A 26,779-nucleotide genomic window follows, 5' to 3' on the forward strand; every position below is an offset into this window, starting at 1 on the left:
TGAATGTTACAATGGGGAGTTTTGGTTGGGTTAGGTAAAGCAATGAATAAGATCTTTCTTTGTTGTTCATTTTGTTCCCAGATTCTGTGTAAGCACGAGCTTTTTCAGTAAAATTACTTAGAGCATACTTCTATTCCTTATGATATCTGTGTATGAAGCTTGAATGATTTATTTCATCATCTACTATTGGTGAGCTGTTTCTGTTCATTAGAAATATTTATTCTTGCCTAATATTTTTAAAGAAAAGACCTTTCAAATAGGCTCATTTGAAGTCCCCTAAGAAGTTTTAAGCATCCCGCTTACAATATCACCATGGTGGTACTAAAAATTCCATTTATGTTGATTTTAAGGGGAAATTGAGAAGACATATACTTTTTTCCTTTTTTATTATTATCTTTAAGTAGCGATGCAAATTAGTTGCCATTTAACAAAGAAGTTTATGAGTACAATATATCTTGATCAGTGTCACCCCTCTCGATATTCTCACCTATCCCTCTCCTACCTATACTTTCCCTTACTCTTCTTAATTTTGTAGGATATGTGTTGGATTCTTGTCTGCAATGTTTCCCTTGTCATTGTTTTCATTCATCTACCCTTTCCTCTTCCACCCTACCTCATAGGTGCATCCTGGTGTTTTATTTTGCTTGACTCTGATTTTGGCTTTCTACATTATTTGAGCTCTTTCTTAAATCTAGGACATATACTTATAGTAATGTAAACATGAGTGTGTTGTATGATAAAGGCTTGATGCTTTGTTGATTAAGACTTTAGAAATGTTTCCTTTTCTATAAGACCCCCCCCATTAAGTCACTAGATAATAAGTTGCTAAACTATAATGCCAAACTGTGAAGTTAACATCAATGTGGTAAGCATTTGGGAACCATTTGAATGACAGTAAGAGGAAACTATTGTCCCAAAGTACTCTACTAGTCTATATTCTGTTATTATAATGAGGTATATGAGACTGGGAACTTTACATAAGAGAACAGTCTATTTACGTTTGGGAAGCTGGCTCTGGCAAAGGCCTTACTGGCTGTATCACAATGACACATCATGGCAGATGTGTGTCTAAGAGGATGGTATCATGTGACAAGAAAGGAAGCTAGAGAAGACTAGGTGGGAACTACTTCCTTCTTGCTAAGAACATTTTCAAGAGAGCTAACCAGGTCCCACGAGAACAGGATCATATTTTTTCCAGGGTAGCATCTCAGTGACCTATTTGCTTCTCCCTAGACCCCCACCTCTTTTTTTTTTTTTTTTTGGCCAGTCCTGGGGCTTGGACTCAGGGCCTGAGCACTGTCCCTGGCTTCTTCTTGCTCAAGGCTAGCACTCTGCCACTTGAGCCACAGCGCCATTTCTGGCCATTTTCTGTATATGTGGTGCTGGGGAATCGAACCTAGGGCCTCATGTATACGAGGCAAGCACTCTAGCCACTAGGCCATATCCCCAGCCCTAGACCCCCACCTCTTAAAGGTTCTGTCATCTCCCAGTACTACCATGCTAGGGACTGGAGCATGGGAATCCTTAAGACACAAGCCATGTGCAATAGCCACTACTAAAATAGCTCCTTATGGAATTGTAAGCTGCTTTTCCAGAGTAATAGATGGTATCAGGAAATGGAAGAAGGGTTATACATATTTTTTTCATATCCATGTGAAACTGTTACTATTGCTGGATATTAGTTTACCTCCACTTATGGAATAAACTGACTCTTTTTTTTTTTTTAACTTCAAGCTAACCCATGTCTCTTGCAAGTAAACTTCCCATCTCAGTTTAAGAGTTGCTGCCTCTGTTGCCTATTCAAACTGTGCAACTTCTTTTGTTCCTGCCTTAAAAACAACAACAAAAGATCCTATTTCCTTGGGCTGATTTTTCTGCTCATGATATGTTTTTGTCTCTTAGTAACCAATATATATATATATATATATATATATATATAACAGAACAGAATTAAGAAAGGATGTTCATAGATTTCAATGAACCATGGTTGAGTCAGTGGTTAATTCTTGACTTATTTTAAGATTGCAAATCTGAGATGGAAGAGATGATTCAGGGATCAGTTGAACACACACAGCCCCACCAGTGCCCTGCTAGCACAAGGCTGCTAGGATTTAAGACTTGTCCCTGGAGCCCAGAGGTATTAGAGTAAGGTTGTGTGAGAATGGATCATGGATGGAAGGTAGAAACACTCACGTTTATACAACTTTTTACATGTTCATAGATTTCTACTATGAAATTATGAAAGTCAAGAGATTTGTCGTTTGAATTGAATATGAAACAGGCCATCATTTCTTTGAGTGGGGTATGTGCCCACGCGTGTGTGTGTGTGTGTGTGTGTGTGTGTGTGTGTGTATTAGTACTGGGGCTTAAAATCAGGGCCTCGGCTGGGAATGTGGCCTTGTGGTAGAGTGCTTGCCTAGCATGCATGAACCTCTGGGTTCGATTCCTCAACACTACATGAACAGAAAAAGCTGGAAGTGGCGCTATGGCTCAAGTAAAGTGCTAGTCTTGAGCAAAAGGAAGCCAGGGAAGGTGCTCAAGCCCCTAGCTTAAGCCCCAGGACTGCCAAACAAAAACAAAAACAAACAAAATCAGGGCCTCATGGCTCCTTCTTCTTTTTTTTTTTTTTTTTTTTTTTTTGCTCAAAGCTGGTACTCTACCACTTGAGCTGTGCCTCTACTTACAGCTTTTTGGTACTGGATTTAAGAGTCTCACAGGATTCTGTGATCTTCAGATCTCAGCTTCCTGAGTGGCTGAGATTATAGGCATAAGCCACCCAGCTGCCATTTCTGATTTATCAAAAGCTCTACCTCCTTTTCCCACTGCTACTGAAAAGGGTTCTAACCTCTGAAAAACTCCATATTACCACTAGTGGTGATAACGAGATGTGGCGAGAATTGGAGAACCAGAAATACATGCTTTCATAAATGATACAGGATTTTGTGGATGCAGTTCTTTTTTTGGGGGGTAGGACTTGAACTCAGGACCTGGGCACTGTCCCTGAGCTTTTGTGCTCAAGACTAGCACTTTACTACTTTGAGCCACAGTGCCACTTCTGGTTTTCTGGTGGTTTATTGGAGACAAGAGTCCCACAGACTTTCCTGCATGGGCTGTCTTTGAACTGCAATCCTCAGAACTCAGCCTCCCAAGTAGCTAAGATTACAGGCTTGGATGCAGTTCTTATTAAACAATGTAAACTGCTACAGAATGGAGTAAAAATCTCTAGTGCTTTACACATAGTAGGTGATACTAGGTATTTGATGGATTCATATGAACAAGATTCTTCCTCTTGAGAAAGGTTAATTATTAGTCATTCTTTGGATCCATGTTAATTTTTTTGAAAAGTGAATTAAAATTCCAATCACCTGCTTGCACTTATTTGATGGTGAAGGATGTTAAACTAGCACTTGTATCAAAGAGACATCCTATGAAATATGATTTTTTTTACTAAAATAAATGCAGGTGATGAAAAAGACACTTTTCTTAATACATATCCTGAAGATAGTTCACTTGACTAATTTTACACAAACTATTAGCAGGCACTGTATGAAAGACAATTTAATTTCAGGCCTCTTACTAGGCAACTTACTCATCCACACTGAATTACTGGCATGGGAAATACTTCTAAATCTCCCACTCAATATAATCCCAGGGGGAAAAAAGTAGTGATTATATCCTGAAATGAAAACCAGAATGACACATATGATGAACTTTGAATTGGAGGTGTGGGCACAGATACTTCAGTGGTTCTGGGTGTTTGTGATTTGTGTAGGGTCCCATGATTGGGGGTGGGGGGAGGGTTCAGGATTCCAAACAAGTAAATGAATTCATGTGTGTTAGTTATCTAGGGTTTTTTTTCCCTTGTTGTAAAGGATGTTGGCAGTTTTCTCATTTGTATCAGCTCACACATTTTTGAAATTTTATAATCCAGTGCAGCTTTGGTGATAGATTAAAGTTTGCTGAAGAATCACTGACTAATCTCTTCAGCATGTTCAAGCGCTCTGTTCTCTAAGGATACACAGAACCTGATGGATTCCAAGTGTGGTTCAAATATCCAAAGCACTTGAGATTAGCACCATGAGAAGAAACTTTAAAATATTGTACTGCAATTAATTTTAAATAACTTAGCACTGCATATGTCAAGAAGAAAGCCATGATAGAATCTAAACAGAAACTCCTAAAAGTAGAATGACTCACTTAAATCATTTACATCATTTCATCTAGCATAAAGACACAGAAGTAAGAAATCCATGACTGCTTCCACTCAGAAAGTGCTTGAGCGAATTTGAACAGATTTGGGTTTTTCCAGACCTTTATTGTGGTAATATGGGAAGTTTGAGGAGGAATTTTGGTTTGATCAAATTAGTAGCTCCCTATATTGGTCATATGTGTTGTAGGTTCCAAAACCAAAATGTAGGGAAAAGTTAATATGGAATTTGTAGGCCTATTATTTAGAGATGGTAGATCTACAATATATTCTTAAAAGTATTGTTCTAGCTATATTACAGTGGTAGAACATTCATGTTAACCTGTATTTAAACCCCAGCACCATTTTTATACAACTATTAAATTTGTGGGCCTAACAACCAGTACCAGGGTTTGAACTCAGGGATTAGGCACTGTTCCTTAGCCTTTTCACTAGGAATCTCACAAATTTTCTTGCCTGAACTAGCTTCAAGCTACAGTCCTCAGATCTTAGTTTCCCAAGTAGCTAGGATTACAGGCATGAGCCACCAGTGCCCAACTTCAGTAGTTTTTAAAACACACAAAGTTTTCTGATGTTCTGGGTGTCATGATGGTTCAGGCTATACGGAGAAAACTTTGTTTATGAGCTTCTGTGGTCAGGGGTTGGCCAAGTCACTGAAGATAAACATTTACAACTCTTAGTGGGCTATTTGTGGTCATTTATAAAGTAAAGAAGAGACAGTCTTGGACTTTTAATGAGTATTGCACTCATGTTGTTTCCACATGCATTTATAGAGAAACAAATAAGCAAATATCAGCCAGTGCCCTTTGGTGAAATGAGAGATTCAGCCTTGAGTAAAGCCTAAAGTCTAAGAACTCATCTACTATTGACCAATTTTAAATGTAGAACTTAGAGTTAGAAAGAGCTCTCATGGAACATGTAGTACCCTGTCTTTATAGTTTTTCCAGCTGGACAGGTGAAAATGTACATAGCTAAGAAAAAGTGGATAATTCAGAACCAGAAAGTAGGCCTCCTGCCTCCCAGGTAACATACCACCCTGTAGTCATGTAGTCTCCCTGAAACCAGACAGTCTAAACCCAAAACACCTGTTGAAACTCCCAAGATAGACCCTGTGGTATTTCATGGCCCCCCAAAGAAGTATTTTTCTACCTTCTAATTGCAATTCCATTTCAACAAACATATATTAGAATCTGCGTGTTCTAGACACTGTGCTATCTGCCAGTAAAAATGAGACAGAAAATAAAAATAAATATTCAATGATGCTTTAAGCAGTTTATATCCTTTGGAAAACCAGCTTTCATGCCCTGTGCAGTTGGAGAATGACAGCTCTTCAGAACTTACAAGGCATGTTAAATCATGCCATTCAGTTCTCCTCGTCTTGAGTCAGATACTTGGCTGATGAGTAAGTGGGTGTTCAGGGAGGTGACGGGCTGGCCCAACTCCATAAAGCTTGAAGAAATGGCCAAGAAGGGGCTCCAACCTAGATTTTCTTATACCAAGTACTTTGCTCCCCACCCGCCGCCACTGGCCAACAACTTCCTCTGCTCAAATGGCCATTTTTGTGAATGGGAGGACACCAAGCCTGATTAGGATCGCATTCTACACCAGCTATGAAATGGTTTCTAAGGAGGAACTCTTTATTGTCCTGAATTGTGTTGATATTTTCCAGCATTTCCAGCAATACAAATTCGCAGTAATAATAGCCCCATATTTCACTTGAGAGAACCATGCTTCACTCTCTGTCTCACTAGAGGAGTCAACTTTAACCATTACCACTAACAGGGTCTAGGCTACTGTAAATACTGCTACCAGGGTATGTTTCATAATACTGATTTCTACCAATAGTAAAAGCAACTACAGAGTACATACTATATCTTAATTTCAGTAGGGGACAGGACATAGCCAAGAACATATGTCACGACTCAATTTAAAAAAAAAATCGTATTCTGATTGATCGAGAGCTCCAGTAAGGCAGAGATGTTGCCTTTCTTCACTTTGTATCATGAGATGTACAGAATGAAAGATACACAGTTTAGATGTTGGGCAAATTAATAAGTAGATAGATGGATGGGATCCATCCACCCAAGAAAAAGAAGGAAAGAGATTGATCCAGTAGCATTTTCCCTTTATTTAGAGACAGTGGTGTGAGTCCTGCTATCCCTATAGAATATTAGACTCATTCAAAATCTCAGGTTATATCTTTTTCATCAGTGGTGAGAATTTCTTGCTTTTTGAAATGCTTTCTGGGGGAGGAGGAAGAACACGCTCTGATTCACCCAACCACAAAATCTTGAACCTTTTCATTAATTGAGGAAACATTTAGGCAAGTGGCTGTGCCATGTGGCCTACAAAATACATGTTTGATCTAGACTAGTTGAGGTTGGACTCCGGTAGACTTTGGGGCCAGAATGTCTTACAGGGTCATTAGAAGGCTCATGGTAAGTCTTGGAGTTGCTGGGGTTGGTCCTGGGTTTAGAGTGAGTGGTTGTCCTTCTCTTGTTAAGTGGTAACTGCACTTCTGTTGCTAAAGATCAAGTCACCTGTAGGGAACATGGTGGCACTTTGTGAACATTCAGTTCCTTGCCAGTTTGTCATGATTACTCATTGATCAAATCCATCATTTTTCATTCCAGGGTTACAAACTGATATCCACTTCTTCTTTTACAGAGTTATTATTCTGGTTATCAATGGGACAAAACCCAGTTGAATATTGAGACTTTGCTCATTTCACCAGCAGTTTTAAATATTTTTTCACTGTATTTTTCTCTTTAACTCTCATTCTCCTGCCACCACACCCCAAACAATACCAATTCTTTATCCCCTTTCTCCTTTCTTCCTTACCAGGAGGAAAAATGTCACAGTAACCCTGCCACCTTACCACCCAAAACTCCTAGGGAGCCTTAGCTCTGGGGTCTTCTTCTTGAGGCCTTAACCTTACTTTTAGATAGTTGTCATTATCTTTGTCTAAAGGTCATAGCTAAATTGAATAAAAGGAAAGCTGTGTTTTCCTGTCGATGCACAAAGGCAGTATTGACTTCCCTAATCCAGTTTGCTGAGGGGTGAGAGAATTAAATTAGATATCTAAGCACAGAAATTGAGAGCCTTTGAAAACAAAGATAAGGAGACAAGACTGTATTTTCCCTTTTCCTGGGAGCTCTGTGCTCAAGATTTTTCAGGTGCGTCATCTGATCCATGGCTTGCATCGATCAAAACGGTGCCAATGCATATTTAATTAGCAAGGGGACCCTGGATGCATTATAGCCATCATCCCTATATTGAATGGACTGTCAGACTTTCTGCACACTCCTCCACCCCCACCCTTCCCTGAACCCCTGCCCCCTCCCGTCTCTTGTTTGGGAAGCTTCTGCATTTTGTCTGAGCAGCTAAAAAGTTTCTTTGTTTTTAGCTGCTGATGCATACAGCGCCACTGAGGAGAATACAAACAAGTAGAGTCCTAAAGTGTTTATTTTGTCTAGGAAGACAAGCTAAACCAATTCAATTCCGCTGGTAAGATTTTTCGAACCCTCAGAATGAACAAGAAAAACAAAAAGAAATTCACTGTTCAGCTAACTTTTCATGTATAGATTTTTTTTTTAAGAGTTGATTGTACTAGAATTAGAAGAAAAAGATTCCAGGATAAATACTTCAGCAATAGCAGCAAGGAATAAATACTTTCTTGTTATTTTCTTTTAAAATCTCCCTGTTTTTGATCATTAGACAGAGTGTTCATTAGCAATTTTTTTTTTAGTTTAATTTGGATGATAAAGTTTACCCTTGTGTCAGGAAATCTGTTATGCCATTAGGCAATCCAATGGGTATAGAAAGGTGTTTTTTTTTTTTTCCTTTCTTTTTAATAGACAAAATGTTAGAATTGGATGAATTTTCTTTCTTTTTAAGTTTCCCAGGTTTTGTGGTAGTTCCCATTGGTGGGGACTCCTTGAGTGGCAGGAGTTTTGGAGTTTTGCCACAGACAGGTTATTTCATGGGATTATGGTCACCATTGGTTTTCACACAAGTCCCAAAGCCTGACTATCCAGACAGTGTTGTCTGACAAACAGATGTAATACACCAAGTCTGTTTAAAATAAAGAGCAACAGACTGTGAGCACATGTTTGGGACTGGTTTGGACTCCTCAGCATGGGCTAGTGCTTAGTTCTCTGTTATTCTCTACTTTTGAGGTAGCTTCTTGTTGGTAAAGAAACAAGATTCTCCTCCCCCATTCCCCCCCCCCTGCAGTTTACAGCAGAGACTCATGGGAAATCATTTGCATACATCTTGTTACAAAGACTTAGTACTTCCTGGCTTAGACAAAGTGTTGCCTGATAAACAGATTTAACACACAAATGTCTTTCTGGAATAAACACCAGCAAGCTGAGATTTACATTTCCATTATCAGAAATAATCTCTTTCCCAGTATATGGGAATTGAGAAAAAAAAATTTTTTAAGAAAAGAACAGATTTGCAATACTAGTATTTTGTAATAGACTCACATCATGTGTGGTTGGGTTGATTTTTAAAAAGAAACGAAAAACTTCTCAGATGAGACCTGTATGACCAAAATAAATGTACTTTTTGGGGGGAGCAGTTTATAAATTTTATAGCTAGATTTTCTTGCATTACTTTATTTTATCCAAAGCTGAAATGATCATCAGTGTCCTCTTTTTATAGATGAAAAAACTAAGTTCTAGATGAGATATTTTTAGGATTTTTTTTCACCTTTCAAACTCATTCAATATTGACATACAAACATAAGAAGGCTAATATTTAGGGGGTTACCTGAATTTAAATAGCATGGCTACCCTCCATATAAGGCATTTTAATTTTTTAAATAAATGACTTTACAGACATACAGATGCATGACTATAATGCATATAGGTTATAACTCAATTATGCATCACTTTTATTTGATGACTTTACCTTTTGGGAGGAGGATTACTGGGGCTTGAACTCCAGGGGATGAGGCTTTGTCTCTTAGTTTTTTCACTCAAGGCTTCACTCAGTGGTGTCCTACCATTTAAGCCACAGCTCTGCTTCTGGGTGTTTGGTGGTTAGTTGGAGATAAGAGGCTAATAGACTTTCTTGCCCAGGCTGGCTTCAAACTGTGATCCTCAAGTCTCAGTCTCCTGCATAGACAGGATTACAGGCAAGAGCCACTTGTACCCGGCTTTGACTGCATTTGCTTTTATAACATCAAAGTACACACCTTTTATACTTTAAATTATATAGAAACTGTAGAAATAATGTTCAAGTATATCTAAGATTTCTAAGAACCTACTACTAGAATTAATTTTGACTATAAAGGAAAGATGTGAGCACAATACTGATACATGGTGATTTTACAGTGAAGGCTTTTTATATAGATCTTTGTTTACATTGGGCTGGGGGTAGATCACCAGGCTGACTCAGTTACTTGAATTCTGAATCAATCAACAGGTCACCCTCCTATGTCAACACTGTTTCTCTTGTGGGAAAAACCAAATCAAAGTCATCACCTAAACCTTTGAGTCATGGGACCTTTTTCTTCCTTTTCTTTTTTCTTTCTCTCTGTCTCTGTCTTTTTTCTTCCTTTCTTTCTTTTCTTCCTTCCTTTCTTCTCTTTCTTCCTTTCTTTCCTTCCCTCCCCCCTCTCTCCACCAGCCCCCTTTCTCTCTCTCTCTCTCTCTCTCTCTCTCTCTCTCTCTCTCTCTCTCTCTCTCTCACACACACACACACACACACACACACACACACACACACACAGAGGTGCTTAAACTGAAGGCCTGGGCTCTATCTCTTAGGTTTTCCCTTAAAACTGGTGCTCTAAGACTTGAGTCCCACTGGCTTTTTTGGTTGTTTTGCCTGTTAACTGGAATTGAATTTGATTGCTTTCAAACTGCGATCTGTAGATCTCAGCCTCTTGAATAGGATTACAGTGCGAACGAACCATCAGCTCCTCCCCCCACCAACCTCCCCCCCCCAGTACAGAACCTTGTGAAAGCAAATGTGAGAAGTTACACAAGTAGTCAAAGTATTGTGTTATGTTACCTTTTATTATCTCTATCTAATTACCATTGCCTTCACTTTTAATGTCCCTGGAAAAGCCGATCCCTCCTTGAAATTCAGGTGATGTGAGGATTGAGAGTTTAATGACTGAGTCATTCTTTCATTACCTTCAAAATTCTTAAAACTTAGCAACAATTCCTCTTTACTGTCATCACACAATAGTTAGACGCCATTTAAATTTTTCCTCAGTGCGTTAGAGCTGTGTATCATCCCACAACCTCCTCTTGCACATAACACTTTTGTGAGTAGGTGATAAGACGGTTGAATCATTCTTCAACTTAAACAGCCTCGTCATCATCCCCAGCCCCAAGTCAACAGATGGGCTTTGAATACCAGCATTCATGCCAAAAAAAGTCTAATTCTTGCAAATTTAATATTTCATAAATTTCTTGTTCAAAAAGGGAAGTTTTCAAGAACGAAAACTGGTGGTGGTAATCCAGATTGTATAACCATCTTCACCAGGCCTTGAAAATGGCAGACCCAGGCCTGGTTGGAGGGTAGATCCCCAGACCAGCTGGCAGCCCTCGGGGTGGTCTCATGGACCCCTTCCAAGTAGCTGCCGCTTGAACACAGTCTTTCCTCTCTACGTGTGTAAACTAGCCGAACCTCGTGCAGCCGGCACTTCCCCTGGCCTCACCTCATAGCTCCCTTTGCAGACTGTAATTTACAGCATTTTTATACATAGTTCTAGTTTGCTGGGAAAGTGGAGGGGGGACTGAATACTGTATTTTTATGTGGGAAAGATAAGACTTGCCATTTAAAGAATGTTCTGCTTCTAAAACTTAAGAAATCTTATATGGTGGGACCCACCTCCTAGTTTATTTGTTCTAAGAACTAAGTCATTGTTAATTTTCACTAGATGAGCCACAGTTCATGTATGTCAATTGACCTAAGATATTGGTTTGGTTATTCACTATGCTTAAAGGATTTTATCTGTTCTCTGAAAACCCCAATAATAATTGCATAATTTTAGTGGCCCACACTTACTAGTATTACAGGTTTCTGTTTGTTGTTCGCCAGATCATGATGGATAATGTTATATTTAGCTGATGGTATTCCATTCATCTATGTGTATATTTATTGTATATACATGGGTATACCTAGACGCTGACATTTTATACTGCCAAATAAGATCTTGCAAATATTTCTGCTCACATCAGTCTTTAAGGTCGTGGTAATACTAGGAAAAAAGTAAACAGTATTACCAATATTACAAGTAAATGATAACAATATTTTAAAAGAGTAACATGAGACTAATAAACAGAATGTGACTACCATAGCTATTTGCTTTTCTAAGTTTCCCTACTGCAGTAAATATGACATTCTTATAAATAAATATGACACTAGATGATCAAAATAAAGTCGTAACTTCTTTTTTATGTCTTTAAAAATTATTGTTATTATACAAGTGATGTACAGAGAGGTTACAGTTCATAAGTCAGGTAACTAACACATTTCATTTTGGACAATGTAAAGTCTAACTATTATACTGCCAATCATAAATGGGATCACTTTTTCTATTATAACTACATGAATATGAAAGTGTATTATTTGGCCCAACTCTGTTGCAAACTAGTTATCGCTCCAAACATGGGAACTACAAACCTACCTAACATCTTTTAAGGGCTAAAATTATAGGTGGTTATTGCTTATTACTGTCAGTGTGGCCACTATTATTCCCCAGAATACTCCTACCTCTTTATTTATTTTCAAGAAAATATTCTTTCCTATCTTGGCCTCTTATTTTTATTCACACAAAAAAGCTCACTTTTATGCAGAATTTTCACTTTCTTTTGCTTGCCTAACTCATTTGTTTTTTGTATCTGGATGCCTTCTGGTATCTTCTTATTGCCTTCTAATTGAGGAGATTTAAAACTGGACCCACAATTCTAACAAAGGCTTTTCAGACCTCATCTTTAGCCAAATCATTATGCATGTAGGGAGGTAGATATTGAGGCTGAATGATTTTTCTAGTGGAACCAGAATTTGTACTTTTGTGATCCATAGACTTTTGTTGCTATCATGTTGGTTGAATGGGAATTACACTGGTGTGTTTTAGGGGAGGGAAGGATTTCTCACCATGGCGTGTCTGCTCCTCCTTTATCAAGAGGTTGACAATAGCAGTTGTTAGGATTTTGAGGACATGGGAGGATGGTGGATTGCTCTCCACCTTTGTATTTTTTGAATGTGCAAAATGTTCCTGCCATCCATCATTTTAGCCTGTACACATCTCTAGACGGCCTCTTGTGTGTCAGACAATGTCCTCAGCTCAGCCTTGGTGGTCGATGGGCCAGAGGATCACAGGAGGTCTGTCTGCAATTTCTCGACTCTGTGTAAGATTTGCAAATCACCCACAAACTGGCTGTACCCCACCTTCCCTTGCCAGCTGAAGAAGGGGGATATCAAGCCAGGATGAAGGCTTTTTTCTCCCCTCCCTTTTTTCAGTTTAGAAGTTCCACTCCCCTATTTGGTGTGAATTTAATATATTTTCTACTGGAAGTTGTTCAGTGTCAGAGAGCTGAACAAAAATCTCTTCAGTTCAGGCAGTTACTGAACTGTGTGGCTGGGCCAGGCACCCTGCAGGAGAAACGGGCGGGTGGGGCGGGGGAGAGGAGGAAGAGACTCTAAGGGCCCTGTTCTCCGAAAGCATCAGTTAATACCCACCTGCCCTGAGCAATGTCGCTACAGAAGGGACGGTACATAATTCTGAGTTACAGATGGATGACTTAGTCATGTTCTATCTTTGCAAGAAACTTTAAAAAAAAAACATAAAACATGGGAAAGTATGTTTGATGTGTATTTGAGGTTGAAATCTAAAGATCTCATATTTTAGCCTTATTACTTTTACCGTATTAACCTATTTTGGTAATTTTGGTCTCCCCCCCCCCAAAAAAAAGTGACATTCCTTTCTGAAGGGAAGTAGAATTGACACTCGGGGAAACTATATCTGAGTATCTGACCTAGTGCAAGGTTTTTGTTCTTGTATCTCACAAGCTTTTGAAAGCAGAGACTAATATGTAGACATGAGGATTTATTTTATTCCTTTCCCTAGTGATTATATTGATAGTGAGCTATCTTTGTCTGAGTATTCCCGCAACATAGCTGTAGGCGCCATAAAAATGCATAGATGGATGGCTACCAGTTCAATTAAGAGGTCTTAACCCAGCCTCCTATATGTAAAACCCTGTCTGTTTTAGTTTTAAATTTCTGCTCATACATTTTTTAAAAACCAAAAGAAATATTGCATTTCAAGGTTAGGTTGAAGTCTAAGGTTCCTTAAACAAAAAGTAAATCCCTAGATGGGGTAAAAAAATTGACAACCCTAATGTACTTTCTCACAATAGCATTTCCAACTCCATCATTTAAACTCACTTTAAGTAATATTCTCTTCATTGTAGAATACAAATCTGGCTTACAACCAAGGAACCAAGAAAGTCACTATTATAAGGGGAGGGTTCCAATACAAGAGGAGAACTCAATTCTATGCTGCTGGATTTGTTTTCTAAGGCTTCCAATTATTATCAACCAACAACATGATAATTATTTAAAATGGTAAAACATAAAGTTAGTTTAGTTTCTGGATCTCCAGGAATATATAAAGGAGAAAAAGTAGATTAATTGTTAATCTTCTTGATAAGATTTTAACACAAATGCTTAAGAAAGAGATCTTTCATAAGTATTAATTATGTATGGGTAGAAATTAATTTGTAATTCTGGTCATCTGGTTAGTACCACACCATTAACTGCCTTACTGACCTTTTTTAGTTCCCGAAAAAGTCTCTCCATTCTCATCAGAGGCTAGCACTACAACTGGACTAGTGTTCCTTCTTGATTCAGGAAAGAAAACACTAGTAAATAGCCCAGGGTAGAAAAGTAATGACTGAGGTTTTTAGATCAGGTTTTCTGTAGAGCTTTGGCTTTACCTGTGCCTTACTAGGATGGGTGGTTGCGTGCAAACCCAAAGGGATAGCAGTGTCTGTAGGTTTTGAATAAAACTGAGAAATGCCACTTCACTTTCAGTTTGGCGAGATGCCTCTCCCAGTGATTGTATCTGGGCTTTGACGGGAGCATTGCGGCTCCTTGCAGACCAACTCTGAGCATTTTCTTACCACTCAGTCCTCTGCTTGTTTGCTTGTGACTTCGAATTTTAAGCTAAATTTCAGTATGCCCGATATTCAGCTTTTGTTGATGTCCATGTTGTCTATAATTATGCACTCTTTTTCTAAAGGTAAGATGGCAAATCAGCTGTAAACATACATTAAAAAGAACAGAGAAGTACACTTACAGATTATTAATGAAAATTTGAAGCTACATTTTTATCACTTATAATTTAGTATTATTGGATAAATATCAGAAAAAATCATTGTATAGCTATATTGAGATGAAAGAGATGAAAGATGTTTTCTGTTTTTTCATGTGGAAACAACAAAACTAGTAAAGCTATTGGTTAATCTATGAAACAGACAATTATATTTGCTAGCATTTTTTTGCTAGTATTTTTCCAGAGAAAATGTTATATTCCATAAAATTTTATACATTTGTTTTGGGAAATGATCAGGAAGAATTTCGACTTCTCTAAAAACATAGGTAAGATATTTAGCTTCAGTTAGAGATACTAGTGATTTAAGATTTTTCTGGAAGAAAAATAATGGAGCTATTTGTCTCTAACTTATGTTCATTATTTCTCAACATACTGAATTGGAAATTTTGAATAACAAAATTAGTAAGAGAGAAAGTAATTATGTTGTGTTTGAAATCATCTGCACTAAGTAATATTGATTTATGTTGCTAAACCTTACAAATCGATTTATATTTCCAATTTTTAGATCAGGATTTCTGTTTGCCTTCACTGACAATTGTTACAAGATGATTTTTAAAAAAACTATTATTTTTCCAGATCAAAATAAAAATTCATTATTTACAACCCTTGTTATTTGAACTTTTGAATCAAAAAATCTACAAAAACATTTTGCCATCATCACCACATTAAAGTTCTAAAATAGATATGTTCTTCATAAGACTCTCTGATAATTAAAATCCTTTATTTGCTTAAAAGCAAGTAGACTTTTAAATCATAAGTTGGCATTTCCAGAGCTAAATTCACAAGTAGTGCTATATCTTCTTATGGTATCTCCAAGATAGACAAGGACAATGCTAGAACTCCCTTGCAATAGGAATAATACTTTCAATTTAATCCTACTTAAGTGTCATGAACTCTTGATCTTGCATTGAACTTCTTGCTGAAATGTGGTCAAATTTCAAATAGCAATTTCTTATGCTGTGAAGTCAAGGTAAAATCTCCATCCAGACTTCCCAAAGGTAGAGGGTGTGTGTGTGTGTGTGTGTGTGTGTGTGTGTGTGTGTGTGTGTGTGTGTGTGTGATGTTTGTAGATTTAAATACTCAGAAAATGTGTTATTCCCTTGGAAACATTTTACTTCATTTTTCCCCTCCCTAAAATATATCATAAATATGCCTGCTTCTAATTCTGGGAAATTCTTTGATCAGAATTAATTTTATCTAAATTTTAAAATTCAAAGTTAGTTATTTTCAGTTATTTCATGAAGTTAATTTTTTTTTTTACTTTGAAAATCATATCCTCTTTTTTAAAAGAAGAAATCAATTTAATTCTACCAAAGTGTACAAGAACTTCTTTCTGGTAATTAATCCTGTAGGATCCCCCAAATGCAGACGTGCAGCAGGGAAACTATACTTCCTTTGTGGCAGAGCCTTGGACTTTCCGAAGGCCTTTTCTGAGCTATGTAACTAGTTTGAGTGCACGTGCTAGGGTATTAGAGCTCAGCTGTGCGATCTGTTGCTGCAGTACAGAGCTAAATAGCAACAGAGCTTGTTACTGTTGTTTGGGTTGCTTTTATATACCAGTCTCAAAATATGTTTTGACACTTTATTATGTTCTGAATCAAGCTTGAGATGTGTGTAATGAAGGATGAAGTCTTTATCAGGCTCCAGTGTGTAAATAATGGAGAAGAGCAGTTTAGAAATGTTCTTCCTATAAGAAAATGGTTTCTGAAGGAGTTTTCATTCTGATCTGGTGCAAAGGAAACTACTGGAGATGTGGACAAAACGCAGCATGCTCTCTGATGATGCAGGCAACCTTCTCTTTCTTTTCTCTCTCAACCTTTTCTCTTTTTACTCATCGTGTCATTTTTCTCATCTTAAATCTATAGGCTGAACCTTGTGAGAAAGTCTGGCACCTCTGATCCACTTTCCCTCACAGACCCTGTAATTGTTGGCTGTATTTTTATGTTTTTCAGATTCAAGTCAGTCTGAAAGTCCCAGCCAGCCAAGTGATGCTGACATTAAGGACCAGCCAGAAAACGGTAAGTTTAGTGTGTGACTCTGGCTGCTGTTGTTAGTGTCCACAGGGCACCAGCTGCCCGGAAGGCAGGAGGATTTGGGGAGTCTGCTCTAGGAGGGACCCACATAGGAGCACTATGAGGATTCATTGAGGGGGGGGGGGGAGCTGAAGTTTCCCAGAACTGATTCTTCTGTGGACCACCCTAGCAGCTCCAATCCCAGCCCTTCACATTTGTCCATCCACCGTGGATCTTAATTCCCAAGCAAGCAAATAATCTAACTGAACCTTGGGACATGGGCTGAATTTCTCAAATCATAAAGGAAGAATCCATAGCATTTTCCCTGTCATTTGGTTTGTTTGTGTTTTTTTTAAAGTGCCTAATGTCTAGAGATCATTCACAGAGAGGTATTTTTGAGGCCTTTCAGGACTTTATAATCAACCTGTTGCAAATTGCTTTAAGAAAACAACTTCTATATTGGATGGAGTTTTCTAACATAAAATAATAAAATAGTGAGAGTATAGGAAGACAAATTTTTTTTCAGTTTTACAAATTACACGTATTTTCTTTTCTTTTCTTTTGATTTCTTCTTATAGTAATGGGCATTGGAACAAAGTCTTCATGCATGTTAGTCAATCACTTTACCACTGAGCTATATCCCCAACCCCTATATGTAGTTTCCATGTCAGAAAGTTTATTAAAATGGAATGCACACTTTATGACTATAATAGTATCATGTGAAATACTAACTTGTGCTATACTCTCTAAATAGGAACAACACTGTCATGGGTTGGAATTTTAGACAGCAAACTCTTGGGTTTTAGTAAAAACAGACAAATTAACTCATCGTACCCATTATAAGGAAAATATTATATTATCATACAATTCCATAATTATTGACTACTGTAATACTGAATAGGTTGTTTAACCTCTCAGAGTATTGATTTTCTTGTCTAATGTAGGGCAATATTACCTACCTGTGGAAGAATTAAATACGACTTATGTAGAACATATTTGCCATCAGATCTTCCCTGCTTTATACTAAATAAAATAAAACAAAATAGTGATTCACTATTATTCTTACCATTCTTCTTTTTCATAGGAACCTATGTACTTTTTTTTCACCTAATTTTAATGACTTCATTCCTTGGGTCTCTTTTTCTTTTGTTCTATATTTCTTTCATTTTGCTCTCCATCTGATCTTATAAAGATAGATATCCTGAATTGAATTATGTTGGTATTGTGGGGTGGAGGATGAGCTAATCACATAGCACTAGCTATCCCATCACTAATATTTGAGAATTTGTTTCATTTCCTAAGTCTGGAGAATTTTTGTTATATTGTTGGCCTTTGTCATGAAATAAGAACTTACTAATATTTTCATGTTACTTTCTTGAAAGTTGTTTTTTAAAGCAGAACATTAAGAAAAAACTGACAGTAAACATCTAAAGGCTTGTTTTTAGTGTCATAGATCACTACATATGATTTTTTGTTTGTATTCTGAAGAACAGTATTTATAGTCTATTTCCCTCCTTTCTTTTCCACTTGACTTATGAGTGATGCCTTAAATATTTTGGTTTTTTTTTCATATACTATATGTGTAATACTCTCCCTGAAGATGTGTTCAGAGGTACACATTTTATTTTCAGTTAAAGAGTTTCGTAGGGAGTAGGGGTGTGTAGTTCACATATTTAGGTCTGGCTGCCCCTCTAGCAGGCCTGTGATTCATCTGTCTTCATAAAATGGCCGACAAGCTGTTCACATGCAAATATAAATTGAGAGCAGGAGAGGCCTGGCATGCCTTTCTGAAGCTGCCTGCAATACTGATATTGTGTGTTTCCTTTCCACAGAACACTGGGGATTGAGCCTGGTTTTTTCAGCCAAAAGCATTATTATGATACTTGCCAACCTTGCTTTTAACCCCATTTACTTGGTACTACCTCAAGGATTCATGGTACCATTTTGGGGTGGTCCAGCGAATATGAAAAAGAAAAGTTTTGATAAAATACCAAATGCTTTTCCAACTTCCATTTATTTCAAAGAGAAAGAAGTAGAAGCTGGGTGCTGGTAGCTCCTACCTGTAATCCTAGCTACTCAAGAGGCTCAAATCTTAAGATCATTGTTCAAAGAAGAAATATCAGAGGCCTCACTTTCCTTCATCTGACTTTTTGTCAACCTCAGATGAAGTCATTGGAGAGAAATATCTTACCTCTTCCTTACAGACATGGAATCATTAGAGGGAACCTTTCAGGGAAAGGTCATTACCTGTGAGTGTTTGCTCTGTGGTGTTGTTTGCATCAAGCACATGTCCCCCCTCTTTTTCACTGCCTTAGATGACAAGCATATGTTTCTGAAAGGTGTCTGCATTTGTGTTCATTTGTTTGGCTGTTGTTTTGAATGAGGGACCTCTCAGAGGTAGATAGAAAAACTACACAAGGTTTTGGGGATCTCACTGTAGGAAGACGTGACAAACACTGCTCTTGGAGTGAAGTGGGAACTCATTACTCATTTGGTATAAATACAAATATGCAAGAGAAAATAATCTTTTTATCTCAGCTCTTGAAAAAGGTAATGGGAAATGAATGGTATTTCCCTGGTAAACCATGGAGAATGAGTAGACAAATGGTAACATGCTGTTTCATGCAAACCCGTAAATGAGGCCATGTAACGTTACCTAAAGTGGATGCAGCTGTTTCTTCCCTGGCCAAACTAGCTGGATTTTTTTTTTCCTGTGGAATTTATGCTTTCTTTATTTGTACTCCCTTAAGACTCAACTGCAAAAGAAAACAAATCTTTGTCCAATTAGAACATTAGATGGGAATTTTAAAGGAATCATTTTGAACCCCAGAGATAAAATACCAGAATCTCTGAAACTCAAAATTGGTATATTATGATGATTAAAACATTGCCTCTGGAGTCAGACCTGTGATTTAAAAAAAAAATTAAATAGCTGAGTGACTGTGTGAGCTACTACCCCAATCTCAGTTCTCTGGTTAGGAAAATAGAGATGGTAAAACAACTTCATGAGGATTGACATAAGAATAGGCACAGAAAATAGCGTAATACCTGGCTCATAGAAAGGACTCAAAGGTCAACTACTCTCTAGCTATTCTCCTCATAAGCAACAAGGACATACACACAAGAGGTCTGAAGCTAGGATGGGCTCGGAAATAAACCAAGACTTGAAGGTAAATCCTTTGGAGCCACTACTGTGCTCTAAGATGTTGCACATCAATTTTCTTCTTAGGTTCCTACCATCCTCACAATGCCCCATCTACTTTACGGTTCAGCTCCGTCCTCACATTCTACTCATCATCCTTGAATGTGAGAACCAAGGAACTGCAGAACTGATTCAGAGTTGTTGGAAACTTGAGAGTCTGAAGGAGGTTTGGGAACAATGGATACTGCCCTGTGTAGGCTGGAGGCATGGCTCAAGTTCAAGGCTCTGAGTTCAAATCACTGATATATATATATATATATATGTACATATATATATATATATATGCTGAGTTTTTCCTAGGTACAAACCAAGAAGAGTGTACAAACCAAGAAGAGTTTGGCTTGTTAAAAACTGTAAACTAGAACTAGTCCCCAGTGTTGTGTGCTTGTAATCCTAGCTACTCAGGAGGCTGTGATCTGGTGGATCATGGTTCAAAGCCAGCTCAGACAGAAAAGTGCTTGAGATTCCATTACCAAAATAAGAAGCAAAAAGCCAGGCTGAAGGTATGTCTCAAGTAGTACAGCAGCAGCCAAGCAAGTGTGAAGCCCTGAGTTCAAAGTCAGTACTGACAAAAAGCACCAACAAAAATCGCAACAAGAAAGCCCCTGTAACTGATCTGGGGTATAGCTCAGTGGTAGAGCACTTGCCTAGCATATATGAGCCCCTGGGTTTTCAATACCCAGCATTGAAGGGAAGGAAAGAGGGAGAAAGGAGGAAGGCAAGGTCGAAAACAGAAAGAGAAGAAAAGGAAAAAGCAAAGAAACCTGAAAACAGATTGAGGGTAGGATTCATGACAAATTCCTTTTTAAAAAAAAATTGCCTAGAGCTTAGAAGGACACCTGTTATTTATTTGCTGAATGAATAAATAAGCAGATGAATGTGTCATTGTTCTCATATTTTTTGAATGTCTCCTTACTGTCAAGTTAGCAAAAGTTTTTGGTTTGGTTCTGGTTTTTTTTTTTAAAGAGAAAAATAATCCCTTTAAATGATACCTGTAATCCTAGCTACTCAGAAGGGTGAGATCTGAGGATCACAGTTCAAAGCCACCATGGGAAAGGAAAGTCCATGAGATTCTTTAGCTCTAATTAATCCCCCAAAAGCTGGAAGTGAAGTGAAGTGGATATGGCTCAAGTATTAACTTTGAGCAAAAAAGCCCAGGCCCTGAGTTCAAGCCCCAGGACCGTCCAAAACAAACAAACCAACCTCCTAGATAAGCTGAAAACCTAATTTGAATGCTAGACATAAATACACAGATATGACTAGTAGTGCTGGGAATCCAAAATGAGAGGCAAGCTCCTATGTCCTTTCAGAACGTTATGCCCCCCCCCCAGCAGATGTGGTTGAAATATGAGTACTATCATGTTGGGTGGTGCTAGATTAGCATAGGAAATGAAAGTCAGATAAAGTTCCCAGTGATGATGGGAACCATTCCTTTAATCCTTCTCTTTCATTAGCTTTTCTCTAGCAGTCTCATTCGTTGGACTTTAGACTTAGAACATCTATTCATTCCACCTTCATGAATTCCCATGATGTTCTTTGGCCACTGTTGAAAGTATTTGTGGGACAGAACATCTGAAGTGCCTACTTGATATTTGCAGCCTGTGAACTGTCCTTCAAAGCTTGCATTCAGCGGTGCATCAGGTCAATCATTAATGAGGGGAAAAGCACATGAGATGATAGCCTTCTTACTTAATTCAAGGCACGCTTCTCCAGAGCCACACTGAACCAGAATTCTAGTGAACAGCACAGGCCAACCTTGGCACTCTGAAATCACTCCCCACTGGGTCTCACCAGCATCTGTGAGAGCACCCTGAAATAAAAAATAACAGACTCCCTTGCCAGAAAAAGAAAAGGTTTTCTTTCTTATTTACAATCTCTTACCACCTGCATACCAGCCAATACTAACTTCATTTTAGTGTATTTTGAATTGCAATAGTGACAGCAAGAAATCCAAGTTGGTATTGAGGTTACATTTTCTGAATTTTATTATGCCTGTTCCTCTTCATCTGTCTCATAGGTGCACATATGTTGGTGCCACCAATCCTCAGATGGGCATTACAATCAGTAGAAAGCCATTAATCATGATGCTTGCCCTAGATTTTGAAAATTTCCAGCTCTACTTGCCAGCATGAAGATCAACCTGGAATATTGGTTGGCTCTACTTTTCTCATTCACTGTCTTTACTTCTTCCATTCCCGTGTTTAATTGTTGAACTAGGCCTTATTATTGCTAAATCACAAAAGAATGTACCTATCTATCTTCAACCACAGTGGTCAATATTTCCTTAGTTATTACTGAGCTCAGTTCTGTGCATATTTTGAATAGTTTAATCTTGGCCCAACAATTTATAATGCTACTGAGTTCTTAATTTGAGATTTATATGTAGGATTTTACTTTATAATTTGGGGTGAGATAAGAAAATCATAATTTTTTTTATTTTGGGGTAAACATTCTTGTGTCTGATACTATGCTCCTCATAAATCATATGCTTTCTGCTTAATGTTTTAACTTTTACTGTCTCCAGTATGAAGTAGATATATGACAATATTAATAATAGTGGGAAGGCAAAATAAAATTGATAATTCCAAAGTGAAAGAGTTATTACTGCTGGATGGACTGCTTGTTTTAAGAGCTATTTGATTAATGTGTCATTTCATTGGGTCATCCTAAGAATTTAGAAAGCAATGCAATGGAGGCTTATAGCTTGCATTTTGTTGGGAAAGCATGGGAAAACAGTTTAGCACCATTGACTTGTAAATATGCTCTATCAATATTTCATAATTTGCATGACTTTCTTTTACAATTACCTAGCAAGTTATTCTCTACAGTGGTCTTAACAAAAAAAAACCTGCAGGGACATACACAGTAGAGTGACCACCAAAACAGCAGCAATAACAGTTATGATCAATATTCTAAAATATGTAAAGGTCCCAACTCAGGGAGACATTAAAACCTAAATGCCGTCTGGTTTCCAGCTCTGCATAATTGAATTCTAACTGATGAATTTTCAGCAAGGCCACGGAGCCAGTCTCTCTCCTCTTTAAGAAAACAGGGAGCCAGAATGCAGCTGGATCTGAAATTTCAGTGTGAATCGAGGTGAATTTTGATTTCTCAAGTACTGTTAGCAGGTGGATCTCTGTCATTGTTTGCAGAAGCACCTTAGAAAAGCCTTCAGCTTTCTTCAGTCACAAAGGCCTTGTGAAAGACAAAGGACCAGGTGGGGCTGAGGGTTATTCCATAGCATCTCTCACTAGATTGTGCTGAGTTTACCTAGAGTCCAATGTCATTACAATAACTTTTTGCCAGACTATGGGGAGTGCTTGGCTAGTAGCAAAAACGGGGAATGTTGTAAACCCTGTTATCTGATGTTTCTGATTCTCAACTTGATTGACTGGTTGGTGATCTACTTTAAATATTCCACCTTCAACTCTGCACATATAAATAAATTCAATCTGAACAGATTTCTTTCTGATCTTCGAACTTACCTGTGCCTACTAGGATATTTTTTTCTAGAAAGATCCTAGAATGCCCAGCAAACATTACACTCTCCCAGGTGCTAATAGCTCATGCTTGTACTCCTAGCTATTCAGGAGACTGAGATCTGAGAATCATGGTACAAAGCCCTCCTGTAAAGGAAAATTTTTCCCTGGGAATTTTTATCTCCAATTAACTTCCAAAATGTGGGAATGTGGCTCAAGTGGTAGAGTGCTAGTCTCATCAAATCAGATCACAGTGTGGTAAAATGTGCACCTGCTATTTGGCTGCAGTTTTCTTTACTGTTACTCTTTTCCCTGTGATCTAAGCCTGGAGCTAGTAAGATGGGGCCCTTTGACAGAGATAGCTTAAAGGACCAATTCTGATGCCCACTTCCCTGGGCTTCCTTATCAATCAAAATATCAGCATGGAAAAATATTTGGGAGTTAGGGGTGGAGTGTCCTTGGAGTTAGGAATAGTTAATGGATCTTGCCCCAAATACCAAGATCGTTTCTGATTTGACATTTGATTGAGAAGTAGTTGTTTTTAAATTAGGTACCTTAGTTTTGGAAGGAGTTACCCATTTGTGGATAATATTTGAAAACTGAATGTTGCACAAATAATGTATTTGAGGATTTGGTGTCACTAATCCAGGTTGATTAGTTGTCTACTAGAAATAATTTGTGTGGCCACAAGGATTTTTGGCACCTTTTCTCACTTCAGCATCCTTATTCTTTTTCTCTTGTGCAGGTTGTACTCAGCTCCTGGCAGCTCTGTTCCCCTGGCATGAGCTTGTCATTAAAGAAATCTTCTGGGATGTCTCAAATAGAGGTGGGGAGGGGTAGTATTTATTGCAGATTACTGGGCTCCATCTTAGTTGTTAATTTTTATACTTGGTTGACTTTAACCCAGGGGGAACAAGAGAGTCTCCTATGCCTTATCCACAGGTATCGGATGGAGACTATCTAGAGAGGAGAATGTAAAGGATATTATGGCAATGCCCAGCAACACAGGGGTTGCCTTCCAACAATCTCTCCATGAAGGAGTCAATGTTTTTTGTCTCTGTAGGTATTTTGCAACCAAAGAGCTTCCCAGCAAGCAATACTTGTAATTGTAGAGATGAACAAGGAGAAGCCAAGACAGTTTCCGAATAGGTCAAATGAGCAAAGGAGAGTTGCCAGGAGAAGTCTGACACTGAGCATCTGTTAAGATGAAATCAGTGGTCCAAGTCATTTAGACTGCACCTCAGTTTTCTCATAAGCAATTCAACAGATCATTATTATGAATCTGCTGGGTACACATGGGCTATGCATTGCACATGTTAAGACAAAACAGAGATGCATTAGAAACCTTGCTCTTGAGAATATCAAAGTCTGGAAAAAGCCAAAAGGCCAGATTCATTCATTTATGCAACACAAGTGTTTCAAGTATATTCTGAGAAACAGGCATTGCACTGAGCAAAAGACAGAATCCTGATCTTAACTTGGGGGAAGAAACAATAAACATATTACTTAACCATGTAATAGGCCAAGTGATATTCACTATTGCAAGGAGAAATAAAGCAAAATGGGAAAATATGGTGTTATTTTACAAGGATACTCAAGAAAGGCCTTTCTGAACTGTTGATATTTGAGCCAAGACCCAAAAATTAAGTAGTAGACTCTGATAATATTAAGAACTTTTTTTCTAGTTAATTGGGAACAGTAAGTTTAAAGTTCCCAAGGCATACTGAATGGGAGGAACACTAGTGGGAGAAGAAACAGTTGTAAATGAAGATAGCAAAAAATCAGTGGATTTTGTGAGCCAGAACCAGGACATAGCTAATCTTTGAGAACTATTACATCTCTACAGATAAATGTTCGTGCTAACTCTTTTGCTAGTTATTTTAGAGATGGGAGTATCATAAACTTTTCTGCTCAGACTACCCTCAAATCATGATTCTTCAGATCTCAGTCTCTTCTGTAGCTAGTATTAGCAGTGTGACCCACAAGGGTCTGCCTCCATTTATTTCTTTATAAACTAGATAGGTAATACTGAGCATCAGTGATATGAGAATCACTCTACTGGATATGGAGGATCTAGTGGTAAGCCAGCAAGCATGGAGTTTAGGGTAGTGTTGAAGAATTAGACTTGACTCATAGCCTTGTCAGAATGATACTCTCACTTTCATGCCAAATATCTATTACTATCACCCAAAAATTTTCCCTTGTGTATGTATATATTGCTAAACACTTGTGAGCACAGAATAATTGGCTTCATAGACCCACTCATATGAATGATTCCTTTTGCAAAATGGAGGTCTAACTCAGCAAGGTTTTAGCTTGAACTTCAACTCACGACAACATTAGATTGAAAGCCCTGTCACAAGTACCTTGACTGTGAAAGTTGATGTTGCTTCCTAGCATCTATTCTCCCCCAACCCCCCCCAGTCCTTAAACTCAGGGCCTGAGCATTGTCCCTGGCTTCGTTTTGCTCAAGGCTAGCACTCTACCTCTTGAGCCATAGCACCACTTCCAACTTTTTCTGTATATGTGGTGCTGAGGAATTGAACCCAGGGCTTTATGCATGCTAGGCAAGCACTCTACCAGTAGGCCACATTCCCAGTCTACTTGGTGTTGCTTCTTCATAACTGCCATCTTTAGTAAATAAAAACATCAGCTGTCCAGTTAAATTTGAATTCAGATTTTTTTAAGTGGATAATTTTAAGAGTTATTTGGGATTTCCTTACAACAAATTAATACACATCTTAGTTCTTCCAAAGAAATCCTGCATTTTGTCTGGCCACAGTCCTAATTCTCTCCATACTCTCCTGGAGGTGAGAGGGGCAGTAGTGGTAGCAGTGTGTGGAAAAGTTTGATTAGTCTGTGATGATTCATTGATCACCAAGGGCCAAATCAACTGGAATTTAATCCACTAAAAATGAAACCTGAGAAGGGCTTCACCGACTTCTCATGACTTGACTGCTTAAATTCCATTCCTCCCACACTTCCTGGTAGGTAGCTGGGGTAGTTTTCTTGGAACAATAAGTGAGTTGTCAGGTGTGATCAATATGTACAATACAGAAAGTTGAGAGTCACTCAACCTATGCAAGTCAGTGGGACAGTATGTAACTTCTTTAAAGCAATAGTAAAAAGGAAGTATATTCTGTCACAATATCTAAGCATTGATAGACTGATTGCCTCATGAGAAATGATAAGGATAGAAAAAGCAGTCAAATAATAGAGTACTGAAAAATTCCATTTTTAGAGGTAAAATCCTGAAAAGACACTTCAGAGAAACATGAAAGCAAAAGATGACATCTTTATTGTGTGCTAGATGGAAAGCTAAATCTATGTTTTCATTACATTATATTATGAGAAAAAAAATGGAGTTCAAACTCTGGTCCTATTTATTGTGTTTGTAAATTAGAGTAAATAATTTAAACTCTTGGACTGACATTTCCTCATTTATAACTTGGGATATTATCACGTCCCCAGAAAAATGTGTTTTTGTTGCTCTTTCATTTTCAGTTCCTTTTGTTT

The 26,779-nt window shown here is 38.0% G+C and overlaps 1 protein-coding gene across 5 annotated transcripts in view; it reads left to right on the top strand.

Annotated features, from left to right (window-relative positions):
* The window catches only part of Nfia (nuclear factor I A), a 378,241-nt gene that overhangs the window by 182,212 nt on the left and 169,250 nt on the right, over positions 1-26,779 (top strand). For all 5 annotated transcript variants that reach the window (XM_048351438.1, XM_048351441.1, XM_048351439.1 and 2 more), the window contains one exon: positions 16,523-16,588. In XM_048351438.1, coding sequence (XP_048207395.1) covers positions 16,523-16,588 — 66 coding nt within the window. The remainder of the gene's footprint in view (positions 1-16,522; positions 16,589-26,779) is intronic.

This window comes from Perognathus longimembris, chromosome 7 (genome assembly GCF_023159225.1).
Source record: "Perognathus longimembris pacificus isolate PPM17 chromosome 7, ASM2315922v1, whole genome shotgun sequence".
In the NCBI taxonomy this organism is placed as follows: domain Eukaryota; kingdom Metazoa; phylum Chordata; class Mammalia; order Rodentia; family Heteromyidae; genus Perognathus; species Perognathus longimembris.